The 23,040-nt window shown below is 39.4% G+C and overlaps 1 protein-coding gene across 1 annotated transcript; it reads right to left on the bottom strand.

Annotated features, from left to right (window-relative positions):
- Positions 1-1,138: 1,138 nt before the first annotated feature.
- Positions 1,139-22,088, bottom strand: LOC141366144 (uncharacterized). The gene is made up of 7 exons (XM_073871503.1): positions 22,032-22,088; positions 20,946-21,914; positions 18,658-18,840; positions 18,434-18,538; positions 18,116-18,362; positions 14,826-15,110; positions 1,139-2,737 (listed from the first exon to the last, which is right to left on the bottom strand). The coding sequence occupies exons 1-7, from the start codon at positions 22,086-22,088 to the stop codon at positions 1,461-1,463; spliced, it is 3,123 nt and encodes a 1,040-aa protein (XP_073727604.1). The 3' UTR covers positions 1,139-1,460.
- Positions 22,089-23,040: the final 952 nt, after the last annotated feature.

The following is a 23,040-nucleotide window of genomic DNA, read 5'->3' on the forward strand; positions in this document are numbered from 1 at the left end:
CCTTGTGCGTATGCACATGAGGCAAAATTTGCATACCCATGGGTCATTGAAACCCTGAACTCGAGAAAACAGCTGTAATCTTAAATCATTCTTCAGACTGTTTTTTATCAAAGGAATTCTTAAATGAAACAAAGAGCCTTACTGAAAAAACATTAAATTTGTTTTTAATATAGAAATGCTGTGTTTGTATTTTCTGTACAATTCTATTTATAACCCAAAAACTTTAAATGCAAGTTGATTATATTTGATCATACAACTACGGTGAATGTATTTCTTTAGACGATAATCAAATCTCCCTTTTTATCAGGGATTTATTTTATGCTATAGTTTATTTGTGAAGCCAGTTTTATCATTTTGTTTTAAACTCCTCTTAGATATATCATTAGCAACTAGATTAATTTAAGCTGTATCATCTAGCCCAGTGGTTCCCAAACTTTTTCAGCGTGCGGACCCCCTTGTGTACGATGCATTCCTTCGCGGCCCCCCAAAGAAAATTTGTGACAAAAAAACTGTTCTAAAACTCAACATTTTAATAAAAATAACATTAAATTATACAAAAAATTAGTGCTTTTGGTTAGTAGCCTTATTTTTTTAGTTTTAATTATACAGAATTCATGATAAATTAATGTATTTCATAAAATGACATAAAATTGGGGCCCCTCTGGCACCATCTCGCGGCCCCCAGTTTTAAAACCACTGATCTAGCCTGCTTGACAATGATACTAAACTGAATTTAACCTTGTCAGTAAGTGGAACAATCTGATTAATTTGCAATTTCGTAAAATAGGCTGCATTTACTCTTGGCCTTAACATGCAACCTGTATCCAGATGTGGTCTACATACACATTGAAAAAGTGTAAATGCACGTCTGATCGGAATGTTATCCAATCAGTGTGTCCTGGTCCAGAGTTAAGGATGTATTGTGATCGAATTTCAGTGTAATGTTTATGCAATCCAGCCATCGTGTCTGCATTCGCCGGTCAACAGCATGCAAAACGCTGCACCCTCTCTCGCGAACAATTATGTTGCTCATATTAATTATCATGTGTAGCCCAATGGTAGAGCATTGCATTTGGGTACCTGACTGAGCAAACGTCTTTTCAAACTGAGAGCATTTGAAAGGTTTTTCACCTGTATGAAGTAGCAGAAGTAGCAGTAGTAGTACTTTATTGTCACTGATCACAGGTACCAGCGAAATTACCCATCAACCTGCCCATATATACAATACATACAATATGACATTGGGGGGGACAGGACAGGAAGACGGGGGATTGAGAAAGAAATACAGCATAACATGAGGGAGGGGAGGAGAAAAAAAACAACCCCCAGACTATATGATCCTGTGGGAAAAAGAAAACACCTCAGCAACATAAACACATAATCAGTACACCATGAAAAACACATGACTTGCAACAAAGGAGGGGAGTGGGAGGTAAACTCTTCCTACAAACATTATAGTGTTAAGGTTTCTCTCCAGTATGAACTTTCTCTTGATGAACTCTGAATAGAGATGACTTAGAAAAGCTCTTGTCGCATCGAGTGCAGAAGTAAGGTTTTACTCCAGTGTGAACTCTCTGATGGGATTTTAAGGCACCTAAATGAGTAAACGTCATGTCACACTGCGAGCATTTGAAAGGTTTTTCACCTGTATGAACTCTCCGGTGCGTTAGTAAGGCAGACTTATGACCAAAACTCTTCCCACAGACACTACACTGATGAGGTTTTTCTCCCGTATGAACTCTCTGATGGGCTTTTAAGTAACCTAAATGAGAAAAAGTCTTTTCACACTGAGTGCATTTGAAAGGTCTTTCACCTGTATGAATTCTCTTGTGACTTTTTAAGCTAGGATTTCCAGTAAAACTCTTCCCACAGAGACTACAGTGATAAGGTTTCTCTCCAGTATGAACTCTCTGATGGATTTGTAAGTAACATGAATGAGTAAACGTCTTGTCACACTGAGAGCATTTGAAAGGTTTATCACCTGTATGAAGTCTCTTGTGATTTCGTAAGGAACTGTGTCCACTAAAACTCTTCCCGCAGACACTACAGTGATAAGGTTTCTCTCCTGTGTGAACTCTCTGATGGGCTTTTAAGTGATAGGACTGAGCGAACATCTTGTCACACTGAGAGCAATTAAAAGGTTTTACACCCGTGTGAGTTCTCTTGTGCCTTTTTAAGTTTTCCAGTTTACTAAAAGTCTTCCCGCAGACACTACAGTGATAAGGTTTCTCTCCAGTATGAACTCTTTTATGAACTGTACATTGAGATGAAGTAGAGAAGCGCTTTCCACAGTGAGCACAAACGTAAGGTTTCTCTCCAGTATGATGCCTTTGGTGGACTTTTAAGAGACCTAAATTAGCAAACGTCTTGTCACACTGAGAGCATTTGTAAGGTTTTTCTCCAGTGTGAATTCTCTGATGTCTTTTAAGAGATCCTTTCATTCTGAAGTAAGTTCCACATTCAGTGCAGTAGAAAGGCTTTTCACCACTGTGTATCCTCATGTGACCTATTAGATTAAATTTATTGCAACAAATAATCCCACACTGCTCACAGGGAAACTGCTGCTTCTTTTTCTCTCTGTGCTCTTCTGAATGAAGTTTCTTCTCATGTGTCTTTAAATATCTCTTTAAGCGGAATGTCTTTCCACAGGTGATGCAGGAAAAACTTTGTGCTGTCAGTCGCTCTTTTGATGTTGAGGACGTTATTTCTATATCCAAACATGAGTTACTCTTCACACCTGAAAGAAACATGAAACAATTAAATTGTGTTTCCACTCTTATTTACACAAACGATGAAGAATCGAGATTCTGTTTCTTTTTTTTAGATTCACACGTATAGACAGAAGAGAGGTGTTAGTCCTGTTATTAATGCTGGGTCATTGCACATCAAATAAACCAAAATTTGTAAACATATGAAAAAAAAAAACGTAAATAATTTTTGTTCATATTTTATTAGAATAAAGACAACATAACTAGTGTGAAAAAGCCCTAACCACACCCCCTTGTGTTGTATGTCGGAGTCAAGTTCAGGCATGCAGACTCGGCAACAGAGTAAATGAAGGCTAGCTGGATTGTTTATACATTAATATGCACAACGCACAATGTCGTAACAATAAACGGGAACAGATGTGAATTAATGTCTCGTTATTTGATTTAAAATGTCCATCTGTCTAACACAGGGGTCTCCAACACGTCGCTCGCGAGCTACTGGTAGCTCATGTCTTAATTGCAGGTAGCTCGCTCGTGGGTTTATTTATTTTCTGTGGTTATGGCGCATTTGGATGTCTGGTTAGTGTTAAGTGCCTGTGGTACTAAAAACTGGATGCGTGTTTGACATCGCGTTGTAGATCATATGACATCAGTAATTTAACATGTATGATCCAAAAACAAACAGATAAGTCTGCGCATCAGCGCCACGGCGACCAGCCGATCCTAAAATGAAAGCAAAAGACTTAAGGCTGGGGTAATATTATGAAGGTTGTGCTTCGACTGGATGTGTTTAAAGCATGCTGATGATGCGCATCCACAACAGGAGTTAAACTTTCTCTCCAGTACATATATTATGCCATGTCTAACATTACTCCTTTTTCCCCTCTGGAGGGCGCTGTTTGTCATAGGTTAAGCTAAACTACTGTTTGATAAAACTTTATTTGTTATACTTTCAAGCACGCAAAGCGCAGCAGCCATTTTTTGTTCTTTGCAGCAGTGAGAGCACATGCTCCTCTAATCTGTTTCTATTCGTTGTGTAATTTCCTGGAGAAGCTTTGCTTGTAAGTTTATCGTTCATATTTTCTATTTGCTATACTTTTTGTTTGAATGTTGTTCATATTTATATATATTGAAAGCATGTTGCCAGTTTCACATGCATTATGAGTACATTCAAAGGATTTCCATGTGATCCCATGACAACTACTGTAATTTAGTCATGTTAATGTAAAATTGCAGAACGAGTTTGTGAATTTTGTTTTTTATATGTAAAGTAAGCATTTTTGTATTTATTTTGCAGTTTCACAAAAAGAATGTAACAGAGATTGAGAAGGATAACTTGATTGCACTCAAAGTCAAGTGAAGAGAAAATTTACTTAATCATCTGAGTCATCATTGAATCCTCATCAACTCTTTACATTATTTGGCTATCTATATATGCATGCCCAATACACACACATGCAGAGGACAGAATAGTGAAAAAGCATCATCACGACGGGCAGAACACAGCACTCAGAAGAAAACAGCTCTCCAGTTAGTTCATCCATCGCAACTGGCTCAAAATGGATGTTAAAGAGAAAGCTGAGGAGCAACAGCGGATTGCATTGAATGTCTCACTCAATCAGCTGGAAACCAGGTCATTAATATCTACCTCTTCTAAGAGCTCAAGAGTGTCCACTGCAAGTATGACAGCAACCAGAGCACAAGCTAAAGCGGAAGCAGTAAGAGCACGTACAACATTCATCCAAAGAGAGGCAGAAGTACTGCTGGAAAAGGCTAAACTGGAATCTAAACTGTTTTCTCTACAGCATAAAAAGGAGGTTGCTGCAGCAACAAAAGAAGCTGAGATTCTGGAAGTGGCTGCATTAGAGATTGAGTCAGGAGAAATGAATATGGTTATGGCTGTCAACACATTTCCACAGGAGACTGTTGAAAAGCGCACAAAGGACTATGTGGACAACCTTTCTGGATCAAGTTTTCATTGTCTTCCTCTAGTCCAGGGATGGGCAACTTCGGTCCTGGAGGGCCGGTGTCCTGCAGAGTTTAGCTCCAACCATACTTAAACACACCTGAAGCAGCCAATTAAGGTCTCACTAGGCAAACTAGAAACTTTTAGACAGGTGTGCTGAGGCAAGTTGAAGCTAAACTCTGCAGGACACCGGCCTTCCAGGACCAAAGTTGCCCATCCCTGCTCTAGTCAAAGCAGAGCTCGATTCCCATGATAACAAACAGTTCATGATACCGCCTGCACTGCCCACGACTGCCACAAGCCATGTCACACAAGATGCTGACAGACTGATCCGCATTTCTACTCCTAAACTATACCAAGTAAGTCAGCCCAGAATGCCCAGCAAACAGCTATCATTTGCTCAGCACACTCCTGTTAACCTGCCATACACATTGCTCTCTCATAACCAAGCATATGGACAAGTTCTAGTTTCAGAGAAGTCAAACAAACTTCAGACTTCCTATCTTAGCAGTACAATGCAACAACCATCCTCTTCAGACCATGCAGGTATGAGTGAAAAAGCCAGATACCTAGTATGTCGTGAGCATGTGAACTCAGGGCTTAGTAAGTTTGATGATTGCCTGGAAAATTACTTAGCCTGGAAGTTGTCATTTATTAATGCTCTAGAAGGACTATCATTCACCCCTAGAGAGGAGCTCGATCTTCTGATAAGATGGCTGGGACCACAGTCCTCAGAACAAGTAAAAAGAGTGAGAACTGTTCATGTCGCTGATCCGGCAGCCGGCTGTAAAATGGCATGGTCCCGACTAGAAGTAAGCTTTGGGAGTGCAGAAATAATTGAGAAAACGCTCTTTGATAAGCTGGACTGTTTCCATAAAATCAGCAACAAAGAACCCCAAAAGTTAAGAGAACTTGCAGATCTGCTCAAAGAAGTGGAGTCAGCAAAGCTTGGAGGCTACTTACCTGGGCTCTCTTTCTTGGACACAGCAAGGGGCGTGGGACCTATTGTCAACAAACTTCCTCCCAATCTTCAAGAGAAGTGGATGTCCCAAGGGTCTCAATACAAGCTTCAGTTCCAGGTAACATTTCCTCCATTCACGTTTTTCACAGAGTTTGTATGCAGGGAAGCCTACATGCGTAATGACCCAAGTTTCACGTTCCACTTATCTTTGAATGTCCATGCAAAGCCAGAAATCCCAGTGAAAAGAGGTGGATCACTGAAAAGCTTAATCTCTACTCACAAAACTGAGATTGACAAGCAGTCAGCTCTACTGATTCACCGAACAGTAAGCCAGACATCAACAGACAATGCCCCATTCACAAAAAACCCCATCCCTTCAAAAGGTGCGGATCCTTCAGAGCTAAGAACATAGATAAAAGGAAAATGTTTTTAAAGGAGCATAATATATGTTACAGATGTTGTTCTTCGAATGATCATGTGGCCAAAGACTGTGATGTTGGCATCCATGATGTGAACATGTGAGTGTGGCAGTAATAAACATGTCACAGCTCTTCATCCTGGACCACCCCCATGGATGCTAAAGGTACCCAATACAGAGCATGGCGGGGAGAAGGAAAGTGCAAACCCTTCCATTAACTCAGCTCTGTGGGGGTGCTAATAGCTCACACGATCTTAAAAAAATCTGTTTCATCAGAGTTCACCCCAAGGGAGAGCCAGACAAATCAGTGAATATCTACGCTATTCTCGACGATCAAAGTAATCGTTCACTTGCCAGGTCTGAGTTCTTAAACCTCTTTAATCTCAAGAGCACTGAATTTTCTTAAACTCTGCACACATGCGCTGGAGTCACAGAAATATCTGGGAGGCGAGCTTTGGACTTCATTGCACATCCTCTAGATGGCAGTCTTTCAGTCCCACACCCTACGCTCATTGAGTGCAACTACATGCCCGAAGATAGGTCAGAAATACCCACTCCTGAAGCAGCAAAACAACACCTACATCTCAAATCTATTGCTCATCTCATCCCTCCTCTAGATCCAAATGCTCAAATACTTCTCCTTCTCGGACGTGATATCCTCCAAGTCCACAAGGTAAGAGAGCAACGCAATGGGCCACAAAATGCTCCATATGGTCAAAGACTGGACCTAGGCTGGGTTTTGGGTGGCGAAGTGTGTCTGGGGGCTGCTCACAAGCCCTCAACCGTGAGTGTTTATCACACAAACATCCTAAAAGACGGGCGTCCATCCTGCTTTAGCCCATGTCCAAACGAACTCTACATCAAGGAGCATTTAAATGCACAGTCAAGTGTTAAAGTCTCTCCCCTTTCCCAGTTTGCTCCCAACCCATTAACCACCTCAGTCTTTGAAAGAACAAAAGATGATGATAAGATTGCCCCTTCAATTGAAGATAGGCAGTTCATTCAGTTAATGGACAGGAAGATGTTCATGGATGATACTAATAGCTGGGTAGCGCCCCTTCCATTTCGTTTTCCTAGACAATGCCTTCCAAACAACAGAGAGCAAGCTCTGAGTCATTTCAACTCTCTCCGTCACACACTACACAAGACACCAGAGATGAGAGAGGACTTTCTAGAGTTCATGAAGAGGATTTTTGATAACAATCATGCTGAGCTAGCACCTTCTGTAAACCCAGGGGAGGAGTGCTTGTACTTACTCTCTTTTGGTGTGTATCACCCACGCAAGCCTGGTCAAATTCACGTAGTGTTTGACTCCAGTGCGCAGTTCCATGGCGTATCTTTGCACGATGTGCTGCTAACAGGCCTACTGGGAGTCCTGTTGTGATTCAGGCATGAGCCAATAGCCATCACTGCAGACATCAAACAAATGTTCCACAGTTTCGTTGTCAAAGAGGATCATAGGAACTTCCTCCGCTTTCTGTGGTTCAAGAACAATGATATGTCTAAAAGCATGGAAGAATGTCACATGAAAGTTCATGTCTTTGGCAATAGCCCTTCCCCAGCTGTTGCCATTTATGGTCTTAGACATGCTGCCTTGTACTGTGAATTGGAGTTTGGTACAGACGCGAGACATTTTATCGAAAGAAACTTTTACGTTGACGATGGACTTAAGTCACTTTTTCCATCAGCGAAGCAATCAGTTTGCTTAAGGCCACCAAAGATATGCTCGCTATCTCTAACCTAAGATTCCACAAAATAGCATCCAACAGCCTCGCGGTGATGCACGCATCCTCTCCAGCCGACTATGCTAAAGACTTAAAACATCTGAATCTAGACACTGATTCACCCCCTTTGCAGTGCAGTCTTGGCTTAAGTTGGGATCAGGGTGATACGTTCACATTCCATGTCAACCTCAGTGACAAGCCATTCACACACAGTGGAGTCCTGGCGACTGTGAATAGCTTGTTTGACTCTCTCGACATGATTGCGCCTAGAACTTATACTCCATTGTCCATTTCTCACTCTGTGAAAAAGGAGATTAACAGATGCATCTGAGAAAACGTGAAGACCATATCTGCTGTCGCATACTTAAAAGTAACGGTCATGATGGAATGTCCCATGTACGGTTCGTCATGGGAAAGGCTAAGCTAGCCCCCCAAACAGTACTTACAGTTCCCAGACTCTAACTGTGTGTGGCCATCCTTGCAGTCAAAATAGCAGGAAAAATTATCCAGGAACTAGGCATCAAACCTGACAACCTGCTATTCTACACTGACAGCAACGTCGACCCGACGATTTTATGTGTATGTCAGCAACAGAGTGGAAAGAATCTGAAAATGTACCCACCCAGAGCAGTGGCGGTACGTTCCTACCTCACAAAACCCTGCTGATGTTGCTACTAGACCTGTACTTGCGTGTCGCCTAACAAACAAACTGGTTCACTGGTCCACCATTTTTGCAACATTCAACATCTACTCCTGTGAAAGAGGCTCCCTATAGTCTCATTGATCCAGATACAGATACGGAGGTGCGAACGCATGCCACAACCTGTTTAAACTCTAATCCTGGTCTCGGTTCAGACCGCTTCAAAAGATTTTCTTTTAGGAAGTTGTTAAGAAGAGCCATAGCTTCAATTGTTCCCATTGCTCTGTCGTTCAAAGACAATAGAAAGACATGCCAAGGCTGGCACCATTGTGAGAGTTCATGCACACCCAAGTTACTAACTCAAGCTGAAAATGTCATCATCAGATGCGTACAAAGAGAGGCTTACAAAGCAGAAATTGTTTATCTTGGGAATGATAAGGCCATTCCTAAACAAAGTTCCCTCAAGAGGCTGAACACAGTCCTGGAAAATGGATTTCTAAGAATTGGAGGCAGACTAGAACAGTCCACACTTCCCAGCGGTGAGAAACACCCTCTCATCATTTCTGGCCATCATTACATAGCAACCCTCCTAACAAATCATTACCATGAGAAAGTAAAACATCACGGTCGAATATTCACAGAAGGAGCGATCAGCACTGGAGGATTCTGGATAGTCGGAGCAAAAAGACGCATCAATGCCATTCTTCACAAGTGCATCACTTGCCGTAAACAAAGAGGTAAAACAGCTGAACAGAAAATGGCAGACCTCCCACATGACCGCATCAGCATGGAGCCACCCTTTACTTATGTCGGCTTAGATGTATTCGGCCCTTGGAACATATCAGCACGCCGCACCCGTAGAGGTCATGCCTTTAGTAAAAGATGGGCGGTAATTTTCACATGTTTATCTGTGCGAGCCATCCATATTGAGCTTCATTAATGCACTTCGCCAGTTCTTCGCCATTCGAGGCCAGGCAAAGATCATACCATCTGATTGTGGTACTAATTTCACAGGAGCATGCAAAGAGCTGAACATGCTTGTGGTCTCTACCAAAGATTCAAGCGTGACAAATTACCTAAGTGAAGAAGGTTGCAAGTGGATCTTTAACCCACCTCATTCATCCCACATGGGAGGAGCGTGGGAGAGGATGATTGAACTTTCAAGACGGATTTTAGACTCCATGCTCTCTCAAATCAGCTCCTCACATCTGACTCACAAAATGCTGTCAACTCTAATGGCTGAAGTGTGTGCTATTGTCAATGCAAGACCTCTCGTATCCATTTCTACCGATCCTGAGTCGCCACTTCGCCTCACCCCAGCAATGAACCTCTCCCAAAAGATGTGTACTCAATCTGCACCCCCAGGACCCTTTGAAGGCGCTGATCCAAAAACAGTGGAAAAGGGTGCAGTATCTTGCCAGCATATTTTGGGAAAGGTGGAGACGAGAATAACTTGCATCTCTTTAGCCCCGTAAGAAATGGCATGTCAACAAACCTAACCTCAAGGAAGACGACCTGGGGTGTATTCCAGAAAGCAGGGTTAACTTACCATCAAATTAAACCTAAACTTTGGGTTGATCAACCCCAAACTTGCTTACTCTTAGGATGTTGGTTCCAAAACACAGTTTAAAAGTTAGTTCAATCAACCCGCTGAAAGTAACCCAGAGTTAATGCGCGCTCATGGTAACAACATAAAGGCATTGTCAATGGATCACAGATTTCACGAGTCACCATGGAAACAAGTTTTAAATGAGAAATAACAATATAAACCAATATTTTGTCAAAATCAACGTTTTATAATGTAATCTAAGTGCGTGATTACAAAACAGATCAAATTATTTAATTAATTAATACAAACCTATTTTACCCCATTTAAGTCCAATATTATATGTGTCTCAATGAAAATACACAAAATATTATTTAAATATTATTTAAAAGCCTGTAAAAATAATCATAGATTTTATATATGATTTTAAAAATATTTATTATATCTAATTAGAATAGAAAAAACATGGTTACAGTAAAACCATGGTTACAGTAAAACCATGGTAACCACAAAATAACCATGGTTTTGACAACCATAGTTAACCATGGTTAGTGTAGTAAAACATAGTTTTGCTGAATCAATGCACAAAAAAAACATAGTTACCACAACTTTACACCAATAAAACCATGGTTAATTTTCGTAAGGGTTGCGGCACATAAAGTGCATAAATCTGTCATAAGGCTTATTTACAGTATTTTATTTAGATATGATGCATAAAATGCACTATGATTATATTCACTATAATGTACTTATTTCACTTCTGCTCCTTTGGGTGACTCTGTTTAGTTTATGGACTCGATAGTATGACACTGAATCACCATCTTTTTTAACATTTACTTAGCTGATAAATGAACCCTCTTTTAATTGTAAAGCTTCCTTACAGTCCTTACAGATTTTCAATAATTTTGTGTGATGCTTTTCAGTACACTACACTAAAATTATCATTCATTTGCATTGGACGATTAGGATCTGCTGTGACAGAAGTGGAGAAAACAAATGTTACATTAGTGTCAATAGTAACATATTCTAACATGTCCTGTATCATCTTATATAAGCAAGTATCTCAATTTCCCTTTGGTTCAAAAATGAAAGCTCAGGAAAGCAGCTACAAAAGGCCCATTTTAAAGGAAAATTTAGAAAAAAGACCAACTATAGATCAAATGTAGAGAGGGGGCTGAGTATCTGAAGTGTATGTTTAAGAAATAAATATGATACTATGGAATATATATTTATAATTTAATTTCATTATGTACATGATCTAACTGATAATAGAAAATATCTGACCACTATGCCATGTCTGTGATTCAATGGTGTTTCACCTAATGCAGTCTGTGCTTCACCTGTGTCACTCTGTGGGTCAGTGTTAAATCGTGCCTGTGCTTCATGGGTGTCATTCTGTGGGTCAGGTTAGATGCACATGCCTATCAGAGACTGCAGGCAGGGGTAACTTCTGTCCCTCAGTAATTATTATTTTGGGGTAACTTCTGTCCCTCAGTAATTATTATTATAACATAATTAAATGTATAGTAATTAGTAAAATCAGAAATATCAATTCATGTTATTAAAAAAAAACTGTTTCTTTAAAGAAAATATCAAATTTTTTAAGACAGCAATAAATATTCGTGACTGTAAATGTAATAAAATAAATGCTTTAACATTGTAATATTATGCAAAATATATGCTTTCACGCCCGCTGCACGCTCATCATTAGTACACGCATGCGCAGACATCCTCTGGAGCCTCGTTTTATTAACTAAAATGAACTTACCCTGCAACATAACCTGCTCCGGAGCAGGTTATCTTCAGAGAGTCAGTTGCTATTGTTACTTACATAACCCGAAAGTTACCTCCGTTTTTGGAACCGAAAGCAGAGGTTATCCACTTACTTACTCCTAAACTTACCCGGGTAAGTCACATAACCTGCTTTCTGGAATACACCCCCGGTCCTTCTGAAAGATAATCAGGTTAAAAGGAACGAATGGCCAATGGCTTTGGTCACCAAAGCTATCGTTGACTCGGATGGCAAGGTCAGGATACTGGAACTAAAGGTCACTAAGAGTGGTACTGCTAAAACTTTCTTACGACCTATTACAAAGGTTATTTTGCTTATGTCTTAAATTATCTTGTGAATACAGTAATTGAGAGTGGTATTATACTTAATATAGGGGTGGCACGGTTCATGAAAAAAATCAGAACCGTTCGGTTCGGAGCGTGTGTGTGTGTGTTGCACAGTTTGACGGTTCATGGCATGCGCAACGTATATAAAGTATATGTAGCCTCGTGCCCTGTATGTGACCTCAGAAAGCATGTTTCCCTTTCGCGAATCGCGCAAAAGAAGAGGTGACTGGTGTGGAGAGAGAGTACTGCAGGTCATGTTACTTGTAGAAATGGCAAGTGGGAAGGAAGTCTGCCCGGAGTTGGAGGATGCCCCAGCGTCGTATAGGTTTGGTATGTTTTTATTTCATGTTACCTATGATAACAGCGGAAATAAAACAATAGATAGTACTGCAGTCTGTACCCCGCCCATTTATCTAATCTGAGATACTGAACACAACGTTTCACATCTTTTCTGACTTCTGCTGGGAATATACGGTGAACAGCGCTATTTTAGCCTTTCATTGATAAAACTAAAGCGCTGATTTACGCATAGTTTCTATTTTGCTAACGTGTGAAAGTTGCGATCTTATTTCATAAATTGCCCCTCAAAGTAATCAGGACAGAAGTTGTCAAAAGTGAACAAAAAGAGACGGATTTAAAAATTACAGGTGTAATTAACGTTATGTTTCTCTCTCGTCCACATATGAAGAGTTTGGTTCCAAAACGCGATAAACGCCATTTTTGAAAAAAATTAGTTACTGCCAAAATCAGTATTATATCAGGTTAGTAGTTAAAAGTAAATTCTTAATTTTACGCAAAATCCAATATCCGCCGTGTTATTCTGTCATCGTTTCTCCCTTTTTTCCCAAAATGCGATAAACGCCGCCACTCCTTTTTTACAGAACGCAATAAATCCATTTCTGATATTACAGCCCACCAGTCACACAATGTAAACAAACAATGGCGGACGCGCTGAGTACACGGAGTCCTAGTTTTCCTCATCTACTTTGTACTTCGTGATCAACAAACAAAACAAAATAATACTTTAATTGCATCGCTAAACCCGTGATGGGAAAGAAACGTAAGCCATCAGCATCTAACAATTTCCCTGAGAGGCACTCGGGAGACGGGTGCTTGTTCTCCCGACAGCATCAAGCTTCTCATGCTAACACATTGACCCCAGAGGATCTTATGAAAAACTTTCCATTATTTTACAAAAAAGTCAACGAAAATCGAGCAGGACCAAAACATTTTACAGCTGATCGCTGTGAAAAACGTTAAGCGAGGACGTCAAGTATAACCGCAGAAATGACAGTGATCTTAATATGACAAAGTAAGTGTTTTGATTAATGACATTAATGTTTATATTTTTAATTAGTGTGTACAACTAGTCAACTAAATGAATATAACATGGCAAAGATGAATGCACATTTATATAGGCTATTGATTCAATAGATTTATAGCATTTTGAATAAAAACTTGTCATGGATTTATTGCATTTTGTGGAAAAAATTATCCGTTTTTATAATAAATCTTTGAAAATCAACTGATGGATTTGAATTTTTTATGTTTTTATAACCTAAAGATGCTATGTGAAAGTTTGTAACAGAAAATTGTTGTTTTCATCTTGTCACTTTCTTGGTATAGAAAACACGTTTTTACCAAAATTTGTCAAAATGGATTTATTGCGTTTTGGAACCAAACTCTTCGTATACTCTCTGCAGTATTTAAGCAGCCTCTCAGTTATAAATCTTAGAGCTACACTGAAGTTGGCAAGTTATCTTTGTGTGCTAAAAAGGCACAAGTTCATGTAGATGGCAATACACATTCTCTTTTTTGCCAAATAAATGAAAAGCATGTTGAAATCATCAATGTCTTCCCCCTTGCTGTATCAAAATCTCACCTGGCTTTCCTCAGAGATGGTCCCAATAATGTGCTTAAAGTCAAATTCGGTTTGTGCATGATTACATGATATAGGCTAACTTTTTTAATACTGTATCCAAAATTATGGATAATTAATACATTAATAAGATAATACATTTCTGGAGTGTTAAAAAATTAAAAGAAAAAATAACAACAAGAACCGCACAGAACCGAGAACCGTGACCATAAAACCGTGATACGAACCGAAACGATGGTTTTGTGAACCTTGCCACCCCTATTAAATTTAATTTTTATCATATAAAGTTTTGAGAGATATAATGTGTTTTTCCACTGTTAATTCGCTTATTTAGTCTTATTGTTAGTGCGGTTATGTTTGGAGCATTTACCTCAAAGTTTATTTTAATACTACTACTAATAATAATAATAATAATATTAATAATAATACAATTGGCATGTCAATATTGCTTTCCAGTCTGTTTATTCTTGTCATTATGCTGTTATGTATTTTTAACGTATGTATCCAAATATATTGTTATGTAAAGAAAACACAGGAGGCTATGATATATTGTTTATGGAGGTCGAGTTCCCACAGAAAGCGTTAATCGCATAATTATTTTATACGCTGAAGCAGCCGGTCAGCAACGCACTGCAAACGGATTATGTGTAAAAGCACAACGACAACGGGTGCTTGATGGATCGTCCTGTTCGGTAAACGCATGCGCAGTATTACCGGCTTTCAAAATTCCTTTACAATTTTGGCACTTATATTTTTTGGTCTTTAAGTGAAACGTGATTAGTGATTTTGTGACTGGAAACCCAAAACAGGTGCTCGCATGACAGTTACAATTGTTAAAAATACAACAATCATTGAGGAGACATACCTGATGCCTTAGTGTGATCTTTCTCTTTTGTGGGCTTAGTTTTTATTTTCATCATGATGTTCCTGCAGTCGATGAGTTTGACTGAACACATCTTCAGTTTGGTCTGCAGGATCTGCTGCTGTTCTCCAGCGTTACAGACAGAATCCAGAGACTCGGTGGAGGTTTGATCCTCCTGTAAGCTCTGTTTACTCATTATCAACGCTAAAATACTCAGAGGGAAGACTCTGTTTAAACACGCAAGAGAGAAAAACGTTGAGGATACACAAATGCTGCGTCCGAAACCGCCTACTACATACTATATAGTACGCGAAAAGCAGTAGGCGAGGCGAGTAGTATGTCCGAATACATAGTATTCGAAAAACAGTATGCAAAAAGTACCCGGATGACCTACTACTTCCAGTTAGATTTTGCAGTGTGCATACGATGGACGCTTCACTATCCCATGATGCCCCGGACGAGGAGTTATCCAACGAAGAAGAAGAGGCACGCTGCTGTTTTCGCGCTGAAATGACATGACGTGATGACGAAGTATGTCACGTGATGTAGCAACATGGCGGCTGTAGTACGTCCGAATCTCATTCATACTACCAGGATCCATACTATACAGTACCTACTGTTTTAATGCCAAGTAAGTAGGTACTTCATCTAATTCAGTACCTACTATACAGTATGCGGTTTCGGACGCAGCCAAACACATCACACGCGCGTTCTTTCTTTCTTTAGTGAGTTTATCTGCGGACTAAAGACCTGCAGCGCCTCCTGCTGTACTGGAGAGAGAAGACGCTCACTGCTTTACAATGGATTTAGCAACTATGCGTCTCAATTAAGGCAAGAAATCATCACAATCTATGTTGTATGATTCGAAGTCATGACTAAATGAAAAGAAGGGATGGGAAAACAATTACTGAAGAATAAAGACAAAACATTAAAGTGTATGTTGCAGGTTAACCACCACTGTCGATTAATGGGTACATAAATCACTCAAGATATGTGTATAATTTTTAAAATGTCTCAAAAATGGTCTTAAAGACCACTTTTTTTACGTTTTTGGTATTAACGGTTTTTTTAACGCAATTCTGCGATGACGTCACGTTGGGGAGAAGTTGAGAAAGACTCAGCCAGAGCCATAGAGATAGATGAGACATTTATTGCTGTTTAATACTTACGTATATAATTTGGAAATCATATATACATCGTAGGAAATATATAATGTGTTATACTGCAAAGTTACCATGATAATTATTATTTATGATATATGTGGAGATAAATAAAACTTCGCAAATCTGCTGATTTGATCCATTCATGTCCTGACCACCAGGCTAGAGATTTTTAAACATCCTTAATCCACACTTACTAGTCTATCAAATAATATCTCAAATATATTGTTTTGTGAAATAAAAGGATGCTTTGTTATATTGTTTATGCGATTATAACGAATCACACGATCATTTTATATGCAGCAGCAGTCAGCAGCTGCAGCATAAGTTACTCGGATCCGACCGCATACATACTGTAATAAACAGGCGTTCGGCGGCTTTTTACATCACGACAGACTATGCCATTTGAGGAGGAACCGCTCATTGATCACCGTATTTTTATAAATCCTGTACATGTTTGGACCTGCCGAACAGGTTGAGCACTTATATACTTTATTGAGCAGAGAGGCTGCCTGCACAGTTTGACCAGCGGGCTGCGGGAACCGGCGCACATCACGCCGCCAGACGGTGTTGCTAATATAACTCGAAATGTATAACTATTATCAGATCGGCCCGTGAAAGTCCCGACTCTCTCGATTGCCATTCCGTTACTGGCTGTAAGAAAGTGAGTGCGTTTGGGTCGCTGGTTCCCGCGAACAGACGTGACGTGCTTCACTCACCTTCCAGGATTAGAGACATGCTGCCAAAACCGTTTGTGCTGAAGATCGCATAAAGTTACACCCATTTCAGGCAGGATCATGGACCCCCTCAAGCCAGCATGCACGAGTAGGTTAATTGTTTGTTTACTTTCTACACGAAGATATGCTAACCTTATGCTATCTGGCTGTCTGCCTATCTCTCTATACTAGCCTATCCATCTGTCTGTCTGTCTATCTATCTGTCTATCTATCTTATCTATCTATCTATCTATCTATCTATCTATGTATCTATCTATGTATGTATGTATGTATGTATGTATTTATCTATTATCTGCGCTATCAGAACTGTACTTTACTCGTCTTTCTATAGTCATTCTCAATGCTCTCAAGGCGGCTTTGGTAAATTCTCTCCCCAGCGTGACGTCATACAGTGCGTTGTGAGTGAAAGGAGAATCATTGCAAATTGCTGTACTTTTTCATACTTTTTCGGGTTTTGTGATACCCAACAACATAAAATACAATGGATAACAGTTTAAATGTTTATTATCAACAAGCAAATTGCACAAATTCGTTGAAAAATTTTACCTGCAAAACGCCCTTTAAGCTTAAAGTCATAAAGATAGGACATCGTAGGACAAAGATTATGATAATTAAAAAAACAAAGACAAAAAAAGTTTTTACAACTTTTCACAACATTGTATTTTCATTGTTATTAGGTAATGTTGCAGCAAAACCCTAAATATAAACAAAAAAGGACGTTTTAAAAACGTTGTAAAATATATTTGGTACGTTTTCTTTAGGTAGTAAAAAAATGTAAATCATGTTCACTATAAAAACAAAACCAGACAAAAATCCAACATCTGTGAGACGTTTTGTTTAGGTGTTATACTAACCATCTTGGAATAAGGCTTTTAAAAACATAATGACCAATACAACCACGGGCCTCATGTATAAAACTTTGCATACACTGTGTGCAGAATTATTAGGCAAGTGGTATTTTTGACGATTACTTTTGTTATTGTACAAGTACAGTGCTCTTGGCCAGTCCGAAACGTGAAGAAACCCTCAAACCTGAAGTTTTAAGTAGTAAAAGTTAAGTTTCGCCTTTCTTAAGAGAGTAGTTAGATGTTATTAGGCAACTATTAGTGTGCAGAATAATTATGCAACTACAAGAAAAACAAAGGTTTTCCCATCACACTTGTTTATTTTGACCTGGTAAAGTGAGAATAAGAAACAAACTCAAAATTTCCAAAGAAACATTACAAAAATTTCGAGAAAAAAACATCCTCAGTGACCAATATTCCCGTCTTTTCAATAACAGTCACAAGCCTTTCATTCACAGAGTCAATAAGTTTCTTTACCTGGTCAGAATCAACTTTTTGTGCAGCCGCAACCACAGCCTCCCAGACACTGTTCAGAGAGGTGTACTGTTTACCTTCAATGTAGATTTCCTGCTTAAGAAGGGCCCAAAAGTTCTCAGTAGGGTTTAAATCAGGTGAAGAAGGGGGCCAAGTCATTAGTTTTTTATCTTTAAGGCGTTTACTGGTCAACCATGCAGTGGAGTACTTTGATGCATGTGACGGAGCATTGTCTTGCATAAAAATCAAAGACTTCTTGAAAGATGCAGACTTTTTCCTGTACCACTGCTTGTAAAAGGTGATTTCTAAAAATTGGCAGTACGTCTGAGAGTTGATTTTGAGTCCATGTTCAACCCAAAAAGGTCCAACTAGCTCATCTTTAATAATACCAATACCTGCCCATACCAGTACCCCACCTCCACCTTGCTGCCGTCTGAGTCGAAGTGGAGCTCTGTGTCCATTAGTGATCCAACCACAGGCCCATCCAGAGTCACTCTCATCTCATCAGTCCACAAAACCTTTTAAAAATCTGTCTTCATATATTTCTTGACCAATTGTTGACGTTTCAGCGTATGTGTCTTGTTCAGAGGTGGTCTGGTTTGGTTTCAGCCTGTCTTACCTTGGCCATGTCTCTGATAACTGAACACCTTGTACTTCTTGACAGTCCAGGTAGATTGCAGCTGTGGAATATGGCAGCACTGGATGATAATGGATTCCTGGTGGCGTTATGTTCGATTCTTCTCAAATATTTGGCGGTTAATTTGCGTCTTTTCTTGCAACACGTTTCTTGCGTTCCTGTTGACTATTTGCAACAAAAAGTTTGATGGTTCTGTGATCATGCCCCAAAATCTTAGATATTTCAAGAGTGCTGCATCCCTCTGAAAGTCTTTTTACAATTTTTGACTTTTCAGTGTCAGTTAAATCTTTTTTTTGGCCCATTTTTCTTTAGGAGGAAAATCTGCCTAATGATTATGCACACCATGATATGAACGGTTTCATCGGACGCACGTGATACACATCTGGATCCGAACTTTACTTCCGGATTTGTTTTTTCAAATTCCTTGTTGAAAATAACAAATGTTTCCGTTTCCTATGTAAGCTGTGTGTTGTTTTTTTGCTTGTTATATAAATAAACTATGTTTATAGTACTTTGTTGTTATTTATTATTAGCGGAGTTTACCGGAAGTTACGTGTGGACCGTGACAGCGGCTTGTTTATGTTGTTATTGCTGAAACCCCCTTCAAGGTTTGTAAACATTGAATGACTATCGGGTGCGCGCGCAGCATGGGGTCAAACTGTTTATACCATTTAGGCTTTAGTTTAATCTAACAGGGCTGAAAAATGATGACTTACCTGAAATGAAGTGAGCACTACAAACAAAAGCCTCTTTGGTCTTTGCATTATCCCAGTCTGCACGTTTAATTGCTTGCAGCCAGATAACAGAAGACCTGGTTCGATTTTCACAGCACGAGGCAAGTAGGCATTTTTGAAGATACCGAATAATACGCAACTCAATCTGCTGCAATGACTTTTCTGACCCCGACATGCGCAGTGGGAACCGCCTGTGACGTGAACTGTGAAGGGGTGTATAGGGTGTTGATTTCTTTCGCCCACACCCTACCTCAAAACACAAACACACATCACCTGATATCCATTGAATCCAATCAGCATTCAAATTTATACAGCTTTGAGTTGGAATGTATAGACAAACTGAAGATATCGTCAAAATCATCACTTGCCCAATATTTCTGCACAAAGTGTAGATTTCATCCTTAAAGCGTGTGTATGCACATGAAGCAAAATGTGTATGCACGGGTCACTGAAACCCTGAACTCAAGAAAACAGCTGTACTCTTAAATTATTCTTCAGACTGTTTTTTATCAAATTTAAATGAAACGAAGAGCCTTGTTAAAAAAACATTAAATTTGTTTTTAATATAGAAATGCTGTGTTTGTATTTTCTGTACAATTCTATTTATAACCCAAACACTTAAAATGAAAGTTGATTATATTTGGTCATACAACTTAGGTGAACGTATTTCTTTAGACGATAATTGAATCTCCTTTTAATCGGGGATTTATTTTATGCTATAGTTTATTTGTGAAGCCAGTTTTATCATTTTGTTTTAGACTGCTCTTAGATATATCATTAGCAACTAGAATAATTTAAGCTGTATCATCTAGCCTGCTTCACAATAATACTAAACTGAATTTAATCTTGTCAGTAAGTGGAACAATTTGATTAATTTGAAACTTCGTAAAATAGGCTGCATTTACACTTGGCCTTAACATGCAACCTGTATCCGGATGTTGTCTACATACACATTGAAAAAGTCTAAATACACATCTGATCGGAATGTTATCCAATCAGTGTGTCCTGGTCCAGAGTTAAGGATGTATTGTGATCGAATTTCAGTGTAATGTTTACGCAACCCAGCCATCGTGTCTGCATTCGCCGGTCAACAGCATGCAAAACGCTGCACCCTCTCTCGCGAACAATTATGTTGCTCCTAATTATCATGTGTAGCCCAATGATAGAGCATTGTATTTGGGTACCTGACTAAGCAAACGTCTTTTCACACTGAGAGCATATTATGAAAGGTTTTTCACCTGTATGAAGTAGCAGAAGTAGCAGTAGTAGTACTTTATTGTCACTGGTCATAGGTACCAGCGAAATTACCCATCAACCTGCCCATATATACAATACATACAATATGACAATGGGGGGGGGGCAGGACACGAAGAAAGAAAGAGAAAAAACAACCCCCAGACTATATGATCCTGTGGGAACAGGAAAAACACCTCAGCAACATAAACACATAATCAGTACACCATATAAAAAAAATGACTTGCAACAGGGGAGGGGAGTGGGAGGTAAACTCTTCCTACAAACATTATAGTCTTAAGGTTTCTCTCCAGTATGAACTTTCTCTTGATGAACTCTGAATAGAGATGACTTAGAAAAGCTCTTGTCGCATCGAGTGCAGAAGTAAGGTTTTACTCCAGTGTGAACTCTCTGATGGGATTTTAAGGCACCTAAATGAGTGAACGTCATGTCACACTGAGAGCATTTGAAAGGTTTTTCACCTGTGTGAACTCTCTTGTGCCTTTGCAAGGCAGACTTATGACCAAAACTCTTCCCACAGACACTACACTGATGAGGTTTTTCTCCCGTATGAACTCTCTGATGGGTTTTTAAGTAACCTAAATAAGAAAAAGTCTTTTCACACTGAGTGCATTTGAAAGGTCTTTCACCTGTATGAATTCTCTTGTGACTTTTTAAGCTAGGATTTCCAGTAAAACTCTTCCCACAGAGATTACAGTGATAAGGTTTCTCTCCAGTATGAACTCTCTGATGGATTTGTAAGTAACATGAATGAGTAAACGTCTTGTCACACTGAGAGCATTTGAAAGGTTTATCACCTGTATGAAGTCTCTTGTGATTTCGTAAGGAACTGTGTCCACTAAAACTCTTCCCGCAGACACTACAGTGATAAGGTTTCTCTCCTGTGTGAACTCTCTGATGGGCTTTTAAGTGAGCTAACTGAGCAAACATCTTGTCACACTGAGAGCAATTAAAAGGTTTTACACCCGTGTGAGTTCTCTTGTGCCTTTGCATGTTTTCCAGATTACTAAAACTCTTCCCGCAGACACTACAGTGATAAGGTTTCTCTCCAGTATGAACTCTTTTATGAACGATACATTGAGATGAACTAGAGAAGCGCTTTCCACAGTGAGCACAAACGTAAGGTTTCTCTCCAGTATGATGCCCTTGGTGGACTTTTAAGAGACCTAAATTAGCAAACGTCTTGTCACACTGAGAGCATGGGTACGGTTTTTTCTCCAGTGTGAATTCTCTGATGTCTTTTAAGAGTTCCTTTCATTCTGAAGTAAGTTCCACATTCAGTGCAGCAGAAAGGCTTTTCACCACTGTGTATCCTCATGTGACCTATTAGATTAAATTTATTGCGACAAATCTTCCCACACTGCTCACAGGGAAACTGCTGCTTCTTTTTCTCTCTGTGCTCTTCTGAATGAAGTTTCTTCTCATGTGTCTTTAAATATCTCTTTAAGCGGAATGTCTTTCCACAGGTGATGCAGGAAAAACTTTGTGCTGTCAGTCGCTCTTTTGATGTTGAGGACGTTATTTCTTTATCCAAACATGAGTTACTCTTCACACCTGAAAGAAACATGAAACAATTAAATTGTCTTTTCACTCTTATTTACACAAACGATGAAGAATCGAGATTCTGTATCTTTTTCTAGATTCACACATATAGACAGAAGAGAGGTGTTAGTCCAGCTGTCAGTTCATTATTATGAGTGGCGATCGTAGTGGTGCAACAGGAAGTATGTATTCGAGATCTGATTCACATGGGCCGTTGTTCAATGTTCAGGAAGCACATCATAGCGCGTGGTACATTTTGAATTTAGTTGGCGCGATGGCGGAGCGAATATGTCCATAAACGGCAGAGAGAGAAGGTCTAAAGTTTGGGATCGTTACATTATCATTACATTCAGCATCTGAACTGAAAACATCCACTGTTGTTTCACAAAGCGTCGATGAAACAAGGTAACGTAGCTTCAGCTGATTTTAATCCCATACTGTATTTGTAGCGATGTCGTAATGCGGTTTGACTAGATATGATGTTTAGCTTTGATGTTTTTATGTAGTAAACGTATTCACGTTCAATTGCAGGAGAGTATAGCTTAAAAAAGAACCCCTTGACAAACACGCATGCACTTTACAGGTGTGTGTACCAAAAAACGGCACCACAGTGCAATCATATATGGGCAACTTGTAATCTGACATATTTTGTTCAATAATAATAATCTCTGTCTTATTGGAGTTTAGCATAAGGAAGTAAGTCTCTCTCACGCGTGTCAGACCGATCGCGCAATGCATCACATGCTTAAACTTTTATGTAGCCACGCAACAATAATTTCAGCATGCATTCCCTGTATACAGCAGGACGTGATGTTGTGATTTTTCGAACGGATTC

Source organism: Misgurnus anguillicaudatus, chromosome 2 (genome assembly GCF_027580225.2).
Source record: "Misgurnus anguillicaudatus chromosome 2, ASM2758022v2, whole genome shotgun sequence".
Lineage (NCBI taxonomy): Eukaryota > Metazoa > Chordata > Actinopteri > Cypriniformes > Cobitidae > Misgurnus > Misgurnus anguillicaudatus.